Source organism: Hippocampus guttulatus, chromosome 17, assembly GCF_054856545.1.
Source record: "Hippocampus guttulatus isolate MCC_2025c chromosome 17, RoL_Hgut_1.0, whole genome shotgun sequence".
Classification (NCBI taxonomy): domain Eukaryota; kingdom Metazoa; phylum Chordata; class Actinopteri; order Syngnathiformes; family Syngnathidae; genus Hippocampus; species Hippocampus guttulatus.
In genome coordinates, this window is record NC_141277.1 from 12,284,530 (window position 1) to 12,300,433 (window position 15,904).

General features: G+C 39.8%; 1 protein-coding gene across 4 annotated transcripts in view; it reads left to right on the forward strand.

The window, feature by feature from the left end:
• tln1 (talin 1) overlaps positions 1-15,904 on the forward strand; it is a 94,093-nt gene that overhangs the window by 27,213 nt on the left and 50,976 nt on the right. For all 4 annotated transcript variants that reach the window (XM_086135941.1, XM_086135944.1, XM_086135945.1 and 1 more), the window contains 15 exons: positions 1,522-1,684; positions 3,629-3,726; positions 5,301-5,430; positions 5,516-5,668; positions 5,843-5,985; positions 7,108-7,235; positions 7,305-7,365; positions 7,719-7,823; positions 7,905-8,060; positions 8,826-8,927; positions 10,807-10,883; positions 11,111-11,291; positions 12,564-12,677; positions 14,737-14,845; positions 15,526-15,734. In XM_086135941.1, the coding sequence (XP_085992067.1) occupies positions 1,555-1,684; positions 3,629-3,726; positions 5,301-5,430; positions 5,516-5,668; positions 5,843-5,985; positions 7,108-7,235; positions 7,305-7,365; positions 7,719-7,823; positions 7,905-8,060; positions 8,826-8,927; positions 10,807-10,883; positions 11,111-11,291; positions 12,564-12,677; positions 14,737-14,845; positions 15,526-15,734 (1,896 nt within the window). In that variant the 5' untranslated portion in view covers positions 1,522-1,554. The remainder of the gene's footprint in view (positions 1-1,521; positions 1,685-3,628; positions 3,727-5,300; positions 5,431-5,515; positions 5,669-5,842; positions 5,986-7,107; positions 7,236-7,304; positions 7,366-7,718; positions 7,824-7,904; positions 8,061-8,825; positions 8,928-10,806; positions 10,884-11,110; positions 11,292-12,563; positions 12,678-14,736; positions 14,846-15,525; positions 15,735-15,904) is intronic.

Genomic DNA, 15,904 nt, shown 5'->3' on the forward strand with positions numbered 1-15,904 from the left:
TGGACGAAACTCTCAACTACAGGACCTCGTGTTCCGGTCCCCAAGTCATCTGACAAAAGTTCCTATTTTTAAACCCAGCTTGATGCGCTTGTAAAGTGAGTTTTAATCGGAACATGTTTTTCTGACGAATGAAAGCTACAGTTGACGTTAAGATATTGTTTTTGATAGGAAAAATAAAAAAATTTAAAGTTTGTAATTGCTTTCAATTTGCAACAGTTCCCTCCTGTGAGCCTTTTGTCCACTGAACTGAACTCTATTGCTTGCTAGAATTGGCGTTTCCGTTGAGCTCATCTGTAGCTTTAGGATACATGAACAGTGTTGGGACACTCATCTGACTGTCCACGAATGAATATATTAACTCTTTCATTCCACAAGACGTACTTGTACGTCTTTTTAAAATTAGGCCCCGCCTACCAAGGACATACTTGTACGTCTAAGTCTTTTTTGTTTTTGCGTCATAGAGAGGAGGAGGGTCTGATGCAATCTGTGAATGAGAATAAGCCGTTTGCATTGTAAATCATGTAAAAAAGCGACCAGTAGGTGGCAGTGGTGCCTCAAATGATTGAAATGCATGCTTTTACAAAAAGCTCTTTTTCTCCGTTTTATGCCCAGGAATCGCCATTTCGATGAAACTAAGCCATTTTGTAATGCCGATTGCTGAAGAATGGAAAAAGAAACAAATTTTTTTTCTGCTGAAAGAAGAGAGTCCAAACCTTATTTTGGTCGGCTCCATGTGTATATAGCATTAGAACCAAATATTCTGTGGGCCTTTGCAAGATCAGTCAAAATCCAGTAAAACGCTGGGATTGAGGGGGTTGCTCCAGTGAAAAGGGCTGGGATTGAATGAGTTAAATATTATGTAATAGTAATAGTATGAGTACACATCAAAGATCATTCTGCTACTCCAAATGTGAATATACTGTAGATGTTTCATTGTGGTGGATCACGCTGGAACAAATGTTAAAGCGATAAAGGAATTTATTCACATTTGCCAAATTTTCCGCACTGTAAAGCGCTTCGGATTATAAGGCGCACCTTCAATGAATGGCCTAGTTTACTGTTTTCATATGTAGTGCGCAGCACATTATAAGGCACATAGAATAGAAGTTACAGTAGTGGCCGAGGTTGCATTATGCATCCACTAGATGGAGCTATGCTAAATAATACAATACAATACAGCTTTATTAATATACTGCTTTCACAACCGCTGCAGCTGTAACAAAGGACATTACAGAACATTTGAAATACTACGTCCAGAAAATCTGAATTATTGATCCATATAGAAGCCGCATTGGCTTATAAGGCGCACTGCCGGCTTTTACGAAAATTGAATGCTTTTAGGTGCGGAAATTACGATAATTGTAACTGCAAGATATGTTATATTATTTTGTATACTGGTATTATTTGTTCTTAAACACAATACATTGAAAATTGGAATGGCATGTAAGGTTTTCAAAAGGGCAAGTCCAAATTTCTTTTAATAATTCCGCTTTCTTTGTTTGAATCTTTGTTTCTCTGTAGGTGTGAGTTGGGTGGCCGTGAAGAACCGACATCATGGTGGCCTTGTCATTAAAGATCGGTGTGGGCAATGTGGTCAAGACCATGCAGTTTGAGCCCTCCACCATGGTGTACGATGCCTGCCGCATCATCAGGGAGAGAGTTACGGAGGCGCAACTTGGACAGCGTAAGTTTTCCGCCTCTTTGCGTTTGCCCACACACGGACACACGCTCACACATATTCACACGGGGGCAGTGATTACAGAGAACCCACAAATTGTGATGACCAGTCTGCAGTTGGCTTGCAGGCCTTTACATACAGTATACTTCGCCCCAATTTCATCAATGTGAAAAACATCAATTGCAAGAATGTGAAGTCAATTTTTTTCCCTTCAATTCCAAGATCACAATCAATGGGAAGCCACACCCTACAGCGGACACAATTAGCAGTCTCCAATGTTCGTGATCTTTTTGTTGATAAACCGCAATTAGTTTCTTGCCCTTGTTATTATAGGGCATTTTTGTGTATTTTTGACCCTTTATTTCATTATTGCCCATAGAAGGAAGTTACTGTGGCAAGTATTTTTAGCATGACTATGTTATCTGTTGACATTGCATTGAAAGCTGGCACATGCCAGAGTATGCCCCGTTCAATATTACAATAACAGGACACAGACCTATATTTGGGGCTTTGACTCCAGATAATTTACTTGAATACTCCATTTAACTTATTTAATGTGACTATGAGAGTAACATTTCCCATACGTGAAATGCTCAACTAGTACAGTGGACCTCTGCACACTTCAGGTTCAGCCCCCGTGGTTTTAAATATCCGCAGAGTTTTGCTGATTATTTCTTAAATGTATAAAAAAAAAATTGGGAGGTAACCCTGTTTTTAATCTTCCCTTATGATTTGTTGTTGTTGTTTTTTTGTTTTTTCCGAATGCATTTATCAACTATGCATGGATTTTCGCGATTGGTGGGCCGCTCCCTGTAGACCGCAAATATAGGAGGTCCACTGTACCTACCTGTAAAGAAACCAAATTAGGCGAGCAAATCAGGCCTATTGGTGCTTCATTACAAACTTGGCAGAATAGCATTTGACAGTTTTGTTTATTAGTTCGTATCAGCTGTCACCGCATGACAACTACGGCACTCTTCCTGGAGTCCCTTTTTTAATTCGCACACATAACAAAATTACATTCTAGTAATTCTACAACACAAACGTACAGATTGTGGTCCACGTAGTACATATTTTCATCAGAATAAAATATCACCATGCTCCTAGTCGTCAACTACGACTTAGAGAGCATAGACTTGATCAGCAGTTTCTTCAAATTGGCTCTCGGAGAAGCTTCTGTAACAGCAGGCGACAGATTATTCCGAATAGTTATAGCTCTAAACAACACAGATCTACAAACTGCATCAGTCTTGGGTCTGCGATGGGCCATATGACCATGAACGGCTTTTCTGGGGGAATACCTATGCTGCTCTCTCACATAATGTGAAAGAGCATGAAATCCAGTATGTTGTTTACCGTAGCATACATTTCTAAAACAAAAAAACCCACACACTTAAGTCAGTCTTCTATTCTGAGACACAACAGGCGCGGGTGAAGAGCATCTGAGTCCGCATCCAGTGCCACTGTTGGCAGCTTTGTTTTGTGCAGTCTGTTGTTTAATCAGATGGGTCTTGGGGGTTTTTTCGGTCCCGGCACACACCGCAGAACAATAGTCCAGGTGGGATAACAGCAAAGGCTCAACCCCCAGGACTCGAGAAGCTGGTTAAATCTTGTCATGAACCACAATTAGCCTCTCGGTTCAAAGATGTACCAGCTGGTGTACACACTGTGCTATTTATTGTTACATAAACAGCAGGGCTCACCATTGCGTGACCTCACAGGCTTCTTGTTTTACAGTGAGAAATACAAATACTGACATATCTGAATGTGCTTTCTTGAACTGTTGATCTTGTCTGGAGTTCATGTATCAATCACCCATCCTACATGGAGCACTTGTTTCGATCATCCACATACAATTCACAGACATTAAGGGGGAGTATATTCAAACAAAGAAACACAGTTGAAGCAATTAATGAGCATTGTTGTTAAATTTGTTTTGTTTTTTTGCAGCCAATGACTATGGACTATTTCTCTCTGATGAAGACCCCAAAAAAGGCATTTGGCTGGAGGCTGGAAAAGCCTTAGACTACTACATGTTAAGGAATGGGGTGAGTCACTCCTAAAAAGGAAGACAGACATCGCAAACTTCATTGGTCTACTTTATGGGCACTCAAAAAATTATAGGGACATTTTCAGCTAAATGGACAGTTATCTCAAATAAACATCAATCACTGGATCTTTATTTTAGGAATGCTTAGCAATATGTTTTAACTGAATTTAAAAAAACGCTTGGACGTGATGGATCAAACACGACAATAAAAATAAAACTAGTAACACATTTGACAAAATGTTCATGATCAACTCGAGGGGAAATTAATGATCACTTCATTAATTAATTGCTACAGTGGTGTCTTGAGATAGGAGTGACTTGACTGAGAGGTTTTTTTGAGATGCAAGTTGTAACTCGGCCAATTTTTCGCTTCGACTTGCGAGTGAGATATGAGCACTGTATGGTGGCAATAAATTCAATTCCGATCACTTCACAAAACAAAGCAATTTGGCAAATAATGAATAATTAAGAACAAAAAGAGGTTTCAGCCTGTTGAATGCCACTACCAATTTAAATTTACTTCAAAACTAAACATAAATTGAAGAGAATTCCATCTTAATTAAAACACCCAAACAACCTTGCCCTCAGATAGTCACTGCTAGCTTAATGCTACACTACAATGAAAAATGCCATTGGTTGGTATTGGCAGTTGTACTTTTACAACTCTTTAAGCAATGGATATTTGAACATATTTGGTGGAACAAAATAACTATTACAGCAACTTTCTGAGTCACGGTAGTAATAGAACAAGTCCATTCTTGTTTGCCTCTTCGACTGTATTATTACAGTACTGCCTCCCGGAGGCCACGATGGGCACATCACATGTCAAACCATAATGAGAATAATGCAAAAATATTTTCAATATGTCTATTCTATCACTCCATGTTTTGATAAGAGTGGCTGGAGGGCTCAGCTGGTCGCACTCCTGACTTCGGACACCAATGTCTGGGGATCAAATCCCGGTCAGGGCGGACAGTTGGGTCCCTCTGCAAGACCCGTTATGGACGTGTGTTGCGTCAGGAAGGGCATCCGGCATAAAAACTGTGCCAAATGTATCATGCGAGTAACTCAGTATTGAGACAGACCCCTGACTAAAAGGCGCTAAGACGAAAGTAAAATGACTCTTCCATATTTTGATAAAGTCCGATATGATAGAAGGGTAATTTTCCTTCTTAAAAAACAAAAACAAATATTTGGTGGGTGAAATATCTTTATTGTATTTCCCTTCATTTCAGTGAGGAAAGAGGATTTATGATCCAACTGTTTTGAGTTACAAGCGTGCGCATGAAAAAATAAGAATAAATAACAACTCTATAGCGATAGAAAAGTCTTTATAGTCTTTTGGAATTGCCCTGCTGTCTCTAATCTAGATATACTGTATAACAAAAAAAGGCAAACATTGACACTCAGTTCGGGTTTTGTAGCCCTTAAATCTGGTCGATTTTACTTGAGCTTTTCACTTGTTCTGAATTTGAGAATCTGTTAAATATTGCTACTTTTGAAGTACCGGTAAATTGTAGTCACTAGGGCCAGACGTGTTCACATCCATTGTAACATTATTTTGTCTCTCAGGACACTCTGGAGTACAAAAAGAAACAGAGGCCTCTGAAGATTCGTATGCTGGATGGCACTGTAAAGACTGTCATGGTGGATGATTCCAAGATTGTCAGCGACATGCTCATGACCATCTGTGCCAGAATAGGTCAAATGTCTTACACAATTCACAATTGAAATAACAGCTTTGATTTCTGAAAATTCTGATTAAGCTGTAACTTTTGTGATTTTAGGCATTACAAATTATGACGAGTACTCCCTGGTGCGAGACATTGGTGAGGAGAAGAAGGAGGAGATCACAGGCACTCTTAAAAGAGACAAAACACTGCTCCGAGATGACAAGAAGATGGAGAAATTAAAGCAGAAGCTCCATACAGATGATGAATGTATGACATTGATCTGCTTTCATCTTGATATTATGACGATTTGAGTCTTAAAATGTCGGGTAATATTGAATATACCGGTCATGGATAAACATTGACTCATTTACTATCATTTTACATTACTTGCATTGTGGTGACGTTGAAAAGGTTAGGTTCAACTGAAGTTGTGTTCCACAGTAAACTGGTTGGACCATGGGCGGACTTTGAGAGAACAAGGTGTTGAAGAGACAGAAATGTTGTTGCTGAGGAGGAAGTTCTTCTATTCAGATCAGAACGTTGACTCCAGAGACCCCGTACAGCTCAACCTTCTCTATGTACAGGTACATGAATCCCACTCTTGCCTTCACAGTTGAAGAGTTGCCGTACAAAAATCCTTGCTTCCTTTTGCATAAATGTTGTAATAAATGGGTAGGACAGCCTACCCATTTATTACAACATTTATGATTTATGATTTACATTTATGATCCTATGATTTACACCCCTCTCCTTTTGTTCTTTAAGCCAAGTTTATTATTATTTGGACTTGGACTCGCAGCCAAAATCCTGATTTCATATTCCTAATGTATTCAAATGGGTTATCACTGCAGTTTTTATAAACAAAAAAAAAGAATATCGAGTCTGACAAATGAAAAATCCAATTTTATGTAAATGGCATGTTGATACATTGTACTTTGTCTATTCCATACAGTGCCCTAAGCCTGACATCCACTTATTTGAGGGCATACTGTATCTATTGAACGGGAGAGTGCAGAGGCGTGGCAGCCACCCGCGTACTCTGTAAATTCCGGAAAAGTTATTCTTTTGAGTTTAAAATGACTTACTTTTAACTAGGAACTCGTGCACCCTGGTGCCCAAAGGTAGAATTTGGGGCAATTATTTTGCCTATTCGTGTTGTCATAAATCGTCATCGCCATGGACCAGCTGCATCCTATAACTGGACTAGATAGCTAGCTGGAGAGGCGGTCTCTCCTGGGCTGAAGTTAGCTAACGCCCACTGCGTGTTGCCGTGTGTGACGGAATGAGTAAAAGGTCGGTTGCAAACTAATAACAGAAGTGTTAATACACTGTCTAAGAGAGGTTTTGTTGACCATCCTATTTAATACTTTATTTAATGCTTATTAGCTGGCTAGCTATTCCCATACATGTGCACACCACTCATACGCACTCCCCGCATAACTCGACACGCATCTCGTACTCGAATCCCAATTTGAATCCCCACTGATTCATGCTCAGCCCTGATTATTATCGTCTACAACACAAGGACATTAATTTCTTACTATTTTGAAGCTGGATGAATCTAAAATCTTGCTATTATGACAAGAGAAAATAGTGCACACAAAGCTCTCAGGATACAATAACAAAGTGCCTTCATATGCATTCACTTGATTTTGACTAAAAGGTCAACTTAATGTATGTGCGCACGTCTGTGTTGCTGTAAACAGGCTCGTGATGACATTCTAAATGGGTCTCATCCAGTCTCCTTTGACAAGGCTTGTGAGTTTGCCGGTTATCAGTGTCAGATCCAGTTTGGTGACCACAACGAGTCGAAACACAAGCCTGGATTCTTAGAGTAAGTGTTATCCGACATTGAACTCTGTTTCATTTCATTTCAATTCATGTTGATCTTTTTGCATTGCAGTTTAAAAGAGTTTCTTCCCAAAGAGTACATCAAACACAAAGGAGAGAAAAAGATCTTCCAGGTAAGAATACAATATCCAACAGATTCGGCAGTCAAGCAGAAATCAATTCAATTCAATTGAGCAAATTGAGTCGAGATTATTATTTGGTTTGGTAAAATTGTGTGACGTTGTTGTTATGTAAAATAGTTGTCTTTCGGCAAAGGTTGCCGTTTGCGTTCAAGTTCATGTGGTAACAAAATTTAGTCTTCCTGTACGATTTACATTTTCTTATCGTCAGATTAAAACTTTATTTTTACACCTTTGACTTTTTTTCAGGTAAATTTCAATTGCCCCCCCCCCCCCCCTTCTAAGTGGGGTCTAAATAATTTTTTGTAGTTCTAATGCAGCACTTTGTTGGTCTGCCGTTTACCCAGGCACACAAAAACTGCCAAAACATGACCGAGATCGAGGCCAAAGTCAGCTATGTGAAGCAAGCCAGGTCTCTTAAAACCTATGGCGTGTCCTTTTTTTTGGTCAAGGTAAGAACACTTGTCAATTCATGGGATATCCGAACTGACTGATATTGTCCCCTACATTTGTTAACACGAAATATCCTGTAGGAGAAGATGAAGGGCAAGAACAAATTGGTGCCACGTCTCCTGGGCATCACCAAAGAGAGCGTGATGAGGGTGGATGAGAAAACAAAGGAGGTGATCCAGGAGTGGAACCTGACCAATATCAAACGTTGGGCTGCTTCACCCAAGAGTTTCACTCTGGTCAGTTTCTTCTCCAAAGACAAGCCACATGATTACAGCTTGATCGGGGTTTGACATTAACTGGTCAGGTTAGCACGCAATGGCATTTTGTGCCCTGCTCAATAAGATGACGGAATGGTTTTGAGCAGTTACACTTTAACACTTACCCTAGTAAACTTGCTGTGTCGAGTCACGGCATGACGCAAGCTAAAATGCCCGGCAAGTGCGGTCTTGAAATAATTAAATAAGTTGAAATAATATAAAGTTTACTGTCGTTGTTAGAATCAAAACTGTATCATATTTACCGGATACGTTTCTTTTTTAGAACTGCATTCATTGACTCGTTTGATTTGTACAAAAATCTCATCCCATCCCATATCATCAAAAGTTTTTTTTTTTTCAAGAAAGCTTTCTTAGATTTTTTTTTCCATTGGCTGCCAGTTTTATAATTCATAGCAGTGAAGCGCTCACTCATGAAACTCATTTCTATATCATTGTCATCCCTCTTCTTATCTCAATGAAATTGTGCTCTTTTTATGACATTATCAATATTTTACCTTGCATGTTTAATTATCTCTTTGAAGTTGTTGACTCAGTGGGGCTGTGGAGTTGTTTTTTGCAGTGCGTTTTTCGTTGGTTTTCTTCATTCTGTGTGTCAAGTGTCGTGAGATTTCTGTTGTGAATTGGCATTAGACAAATGGAAATCATATGACTAATCTCTACAGTGCGAGGGAGCACATTCTAGCATAATCTTGAAATGAATGACGTTATTTGATCGACTTTCAGGATTTTGGAGATTATCAGGATGGCTACTACTCGGTGCAGACCACCGAGGGAGAGCAAATAGCTCAGCTTATTGCTGGTTACATCGACATCATCCTGAAGAAGGTAACAGACGGCAGATTTGCATATTGCTCCACTTTGTCCTCATCCATTCCTAATCAGCCATGTCAAAGTTTTTTGCACTATACCGTATTTTCTGCACTATAAAGCGCTTTGGATTATAAAGTGCACTTTCAATGAATGGCCTATTTTAAAACTGTTTTCATATATAGAGCACGCTGCCTTTATAAGACCCGTAGAATAGAAGCTACAATAGTGGCTACGGTTGCACTATGCATCCACTAGATGGAGCTACGCTAAGAGGAATACAATACAATACAATACAAGACAGCTTTATTTATACAGAGCCTTCACAACCGCTGCAGCTGTAACAAAGCCATTAGAACTGGTCACAAACACGGACATGAAACGTATAACTACAAATGGCATTACAAAACAATAAATGAAAGACAAAAGTTATGATGACAATTGCTTGAACAAAAAGGCACACACACCTTGTTTGTCTCCTTCTTTTGTTTAGTCAGTAGTTAACTATGCTTTCGGTATTATCTATGTTTCATAATGGCTGCGCAGAGCACACAAAGTAGTCTGTTGGAGCATGTGTTGGTGAATACACGTCAATTATAGTGTCGGGCAGAACTCTTTTGGTTCCTGCTAATAATCACCACTAGATGGCATAACAGGGAAACAACTCAATTGGGAATATAAAGAGACTGTGTAACACCATAAATAAGGCACATCGGATGATAGAGCGCACTGTTGGCTTTTGAAAAATAGAATGCTTTTAGGTGCACCTTATAGTGCGGAAAATACAGTATCTGCTTTGTCATATGGGATTTGAGGCGCGGGGTAGGGTGTGGTTTTTATGACTGGCGGTGGGCGGAAGGAATTTATTGTCTTTCATTACCGGTACAGTACCTATTTTGTGAAGCACTTCTTTTTTAAGTGGGGAAAGTGGCAAAATCTCAAACTACATGAATAATTGAATGATTAATGCAAACATTTCAACTCAAGTCAACTTTATTGTCAAATATGCTCCATGTGCAACATACAGCACAGATTAAATTTCTTTCCTCTCAACCACAAGAGAGAGAGAGAGAGAGGAGCCGCTGCGGGTGGCCGCACCGCCATCCACAGAACAGTTAACATAAAATGACAAAATAATACAACATAACACATAAGACACAGACATCATTTCATTTTAATGTTAATATTTTTTCCATCTCATTGAACGATTATAATGTGAAGATCAGCACTAATGGGAGGAAGCATTCGTACAAGCCTCAAAACTTGAATGTGAAAATTGTTTTAGAAAATGTTGAAACTGTCAAGCTGCAAAGCAAATACTTGTGTGACACTTTGTAAGAACAGACGGAAATAGACCGTATACAACTCACTAAAAGTGAGAAATCTTTGCCTTGCGAAATTTCAAGATGAGCCTAAAATGTGCTGTGATCTTTTCAGGTGACCTGAATTTGACCTTTGCTGAACTTTTGAATGCACATACTGTACATACCCAACTCTTTATTTTGTTGTGATGATTACTGACAACTGAATCTTGAAACAATAGACGGTATGAACGGAATTTCATGAAGAAAGGCTTACGTGGAACACATGAAATCTACTTTTCAACTGAGCCAAAGTATTTGAACAGACATGAAGACATTAGCTTAAAGTGAATAACGTTTAATATTTGGTAGCATCACCCTTATTTGCAATAACTGTCTCAAGCCTGCAACGCATTGTTTTCACCAGATGGTTGATTCCGCTGGATAACATTTACCGAAATGAAAACCTTTTCACATTGTATCAGTATTCACCTGCAATAGTTAAAGTATTCTCTAATATCCAGTTTCCGTGTTTTTAAATCAAAACTAAACGATCCACATGGTCAACTGTATCTGCCAAAAATGTCTTTGGACAGAAAAAAAGCAAAGACCACTTTGGGCTGGAGGGAGATGAAGAGTCAACGATGCTGGAGGACTCCGTGTCCCCTAAAAAGTATGTGTGTGTTCTTCCATTTCCATCAACAGCATTCCACTGTGTCATTTTGTTCTTTCAAACATGAAGTACTGTACTATTATCCACGCAGCATATTTTGAGGGCCTTGAAATAACCATAAAATAGAAACTGGTCAAGCTAGCCTCACCACAATAATACTGTCGATCTTGCTATGAAAGCGAGGAGAAAATTTCAATGATTATTATTTTTTTGTTTCGTTACTTCAGGTCAACAGTGTTGCAGCAGCAGTTCAACAAAGTGGGTAGGGTCGAGACGGGCTCAGTGGCCCTGCCAGCCATCATGCGCTCGGGAGCCGGCGGTCCCGAGAGTTTCCAGATGGGCTCCATGCCTCAGGCCAAGCAGCACATCACCAGTGGACAGATGCACAGAGGACACATGCCCCCACTGGTGAAATAAACATGACTTACTAGAAAGCACATATGACTGAAACCAGTGCATGTGGTGTGAATGTTGCGGGGGGCAAGAGAATAAGGTCAAATTTTAGAACAAAATATGTCTTTTCTAGAATAAAAGACAAGATTATGAGATTAAAGCTATGTCTTTTGTTTGGTTACAATTTTATTCTCATTGCAACTTTTTGTTCTAAAAAAAAACGATGTTGTAACGCATTATAAGATAAGATAAGAAAACCTTTATTAGTCTCGCAATGGAGAAATTCCCAATTCACAGCAGCAAAGTTATGAAGGGAAGAAGTAGAACAACAAAATATAGGAGCTGCTGGAAAGGCAGCCACTCTCGCGGCGCCATTTTGAAGTCAAAATAACAAAAATAACACAACACAACACAGGACACAAACAGTTGTGCAATCTTCACCACTATTCTGCATACACTTTGTTGTCTGAAGCAGTTATAGATGAAAGAGGAGAGGATCAAAGTGTCCTTTCACCAGTGGATCAGAGACGTCATGCTGAAAAATGTGCACACGTCTGCTACAAGCTAAGTTTTGAAAGCAAACACAAAGCTTGAAGAAAAGAGATTATGACTGTTTTCTCACATTTTGAAACCTTTTTAATTCCAATCGTCGTTGAGATTTTATACAAGTTTGAAAAGCCCCCAGTTTGAGTCACATTTGTATTTTGTGCACCTTCAAAACTGTTGCCTAGCATTCTTAGAGTGCATCATCAAGCTTGGGATGCATTTATAAGTACAAACAGTGAGCAAGGAACCCAGCTTTTCTTGAATATTTCGATGAAGACAACATTCCCTTCTTGTCCCACAGTTTTAAAAAAAAATGTGCAGGGCGGTCTGAGGAAAGAGCAACTTAGAGGTTTACCATCTTCTTGAAGACAGAGAGATGCAGTCTTTTTAGACCCTTGAGGTTACTCCACATCACTGTGACGTTGGGCAATTGCCTCCCTCTGTTTCCGGGAAAGTCCCAATTGCTGAGCTGCTTGTTGGCTTGAGCTCTTCTAAATCATCTTTTGTCTTCTTTCATTTCTGTCTCATTGTGGAGTTGCCTTTATTGCATATTGTAAGTAAATCAAGTCATCAAGTTGATCAATGAGCAATTGGTTTATACTGGCATATTATTATTAGTTTTAATTCATGGGTCTCCAGGTAGTAGGTTGGACATTTCAAGTATAGAGTGTGCAAATGGAACAGCTATAGTGTTGGCAGCACCTGTAGATTGTGATCTGTGGAATTTTTGTGTGTTTGCAGACTTCAGCTCAGCAAGCCCTGACTGGTACCATCAATTCCAGTATGCACGCTGTCCAGGCTGCTCAGGCCTCTTTGGATGACTTTGATACCCTGCCACCACTGGGAACAGATGCTGTAAGATTTCACTCTCCTTTACACGAACTTCCCGATTAAACCCGAAAGCCCGTATTTCACTCGGCCACGAGTGATTGCGGATATAGCAATCTATTATAGATTTATTTATTTCAGGGTTGCTAAAAGGTTGCAAACTGTTGCAAAATTTTCTTCACGTCACAAAGACATTTTGAGCATGTGTGCGATCATTAAAACTGTCGGCGAATGTATGGCAAACATCTTTGTGACCATTTGCGGCTTTGAACTAACGCTGATGAAAAATAAGCATTTGAGCCATGTACAAATACACACCTTTGCCGCTCAGCGAGATGTGTCAGCGGGCGAGAACTCACTGAATTACTGTATTGGCCCGAATATAAGACGGCCCTGATTATAAGACGACCCCCCTCTTTTTCAAGACTCAAGTTTGAAAAAAGACTTTTTGAACACCAGATTAATTTTTATACAGAAAAGAATTACAGTACATCTGAAACAAATGATTATAACAATATATCTGAGAGAAAAAGCATGTTATTTTGCCCCATTCAAATCTTAATACTGTATCTGAACATTTAAATATGTAAACTAAAGTGCAATCACATTCGTAAATGAATGGCTTCTGGTTTTTGAAATGTAAATTACATCATAATTTCTCCTCAGCTGCCTGTTAACCTAGCCGATTTTCGACCCACTTTTCCAGATTGTCGCTACGTTTCTCCATTTTCTGATATCTCTTCTATTATTTTCCTGTCTTTTCTTTCTTACTGCTATTTTTTATTTTTCTTCTTCGTGCTACCACTATTTTTATTTTTATTCTTTGTGACAGGAGTTCACTTGGGCCTTGGGAGTCAAGTTCAGCATTCGCTTCAATGATATCTGGCGCTATCTAGCGTTGTGAATGGGTATAATGTCTAGACCCCGAATATAAAGGCCACTATTTCAGTTTTATTTCAATGCAAAAAACACCGTCTTATATTCGGGCCAATACGGTAATACAGAACCATTGCTTTTGCTTGTATTGTTATTCTAACTCAATTTGACAAACATTACTTGTCGATTTTATATCAAATACATTGGAGACATCCAATATGGCGGCTGCGCTGACACATGGCTTCAGATGGGCCACCTGGTTCAACGGGTGTCTGCTTCAGAAATTAAAAGAAACATCCAAAAGAAATTTTGGGGCCTGATGGTCCAGTGATTAGCATGTCGACATCACAGTGCAGAGGTACCAGGTTCAATTCCAGCTCCAGCCTCCCTGTGTGGAGTTTGCATGTTCTCCCCAGGCCTGCGTGGGTTTTCTCCGGGTACTCCGGTTTCCTCCCACATTCCAAAAACATGCATGGCAGGCTAATTGAACACTCCAAATTGTCCCTAGGTGTGAGTGTGAGCGCGGATGGTTGTTGGTCTCTGTGTGGCCTGCGATTGGCTAGCAACTGGTTCAGGGTGTCCCCTGCCTACTGCCTGAAGACAGCTGGGATAGGCTTCAGCATGGATAAGCGGATCAGAAAATGGATGGATGGATCGAAAGAAATGTGATCTTCATTTCAATGTCCAAATGGCTCCCGTGGTTTATTTTCTGAAATGAATTCAAATGGCTCGTTACTTGCTGATATTGCCTAAGTGTTCCTCCATGAATTACAAAATATTGGGCCGATCATTCTGATATTTTTAGAGGTTGATGTGGGAATAAGTAGAGATGTCCACATACATTTTCATAATAAGTGATTCACATCTTAAGCGACGTAAACTTTTTTTCACTTATGTTGCGTCCCAAGTGCCAATCCAAAACAGTGTCCTTGGCTCTCATTATTTAAAAATCCATACAATTTTGCATACATGTCTTGCATAATGCCACACAAACAAAAACCTTGCAGGGCTCTTGCACGCAAAGATTGCCATATTTGTCGTGGATAAGCATGCATACCTAACATTATTTTCAGTCGGGTCCTGATTGGCTATTGCGGATACCGTACGCGCTGGAATCAAACATTACACCACCGTTTCTTTATATTTTTAATGCCTTAGTGTGAAGCAACTCAGCCTTCGTATTTCATTAGTATTTATTCTTGTGTTTAAGGCATCCCAAGCCTGGCGTAAAAACAAGATGGACGAGTCGAAACACGAGATCCATTCTCAGGTGGATGCGATTACAGCGGGCACTGCCTCCATGGTGAACCTCACAGCAGGTAAAGCTTTTCAGAACGGACATCATGGTCAAGATGTTGTCGTCGTAGTGTGTTAGTCCTTTGAGTGGAGCTACTTTCCACAGTCAGAGATATCACCGTGCAATAAAATGGTTTTAAGGTGTTGAATCAATGTCAGAAACCCAAACTAGAATTAGGAACAATTGTGACGTCGAGATTAAATAAAGGAACAATTCATCCATTCGCATTTGCCATATGAACGGCTCCAAAGTTTATACTGCGCTTTATAGCCCACAGGAAAGTCAACCGATACTTAATGTTCTCGACTCCACCTCACATCTGGACCAGATAGTTTCCATTTTTGATCATCACATCTGTATCAGATAGTATCAAAAATGGAAACTTTCGCTTTTGGTTTGAATAGTGTTTGCTTATTTCGCTTCTAGAGACTAGATATAGCACATTCTTTTTTTTATTAAAGAGTACGCTTTTCAGGTTTACACACCCAACGATGCAAATTAAAGTATTTATTTCAATCTGCTGTTTGCCTTGAAGCCAATATGTTGACCGGCAAACCATAATTTTCCCACCTTGGCCGAGGTCTGCACAATGAATGACTCTAGCCACTCTAAAGTTGACTCGGAACAGTGGAGGCAGATACCATCTACTCAAAATTATTCCAATTGTGAGAAATAGAGTTTGATCCGTGTACCCATCCACAGGTGACCCAGCAGAGACAGACTACACAGCAGTGGGCTGTGCTGTGACCACCATCTCCTCCAACCTCACGGAGATGTCAAAGGGTGTCAAACTGTTGGCAGCACTCATGGAGGATGAAGGAGGAAATGGACAGCAGCTGCTAGGTGCTGCCAAAAACCTGGCCTGTGCTGTCTCTGACATGCTGAAGACTGCGCAGCCAGCAAACACAGAGGTATACACCATATGAGATCGATCAATGGTTTTCCGATGAAAGGAACCTGAAAAAAATAGGTTTGAGACGCACAAAAAATCTGATAATTACGCTTTTGCAACGTAAAGAGTATCAGAAATGGTTTGGGGGTTTTTTCTCTCGATAAATATTGTCAATAATATGGACAAATA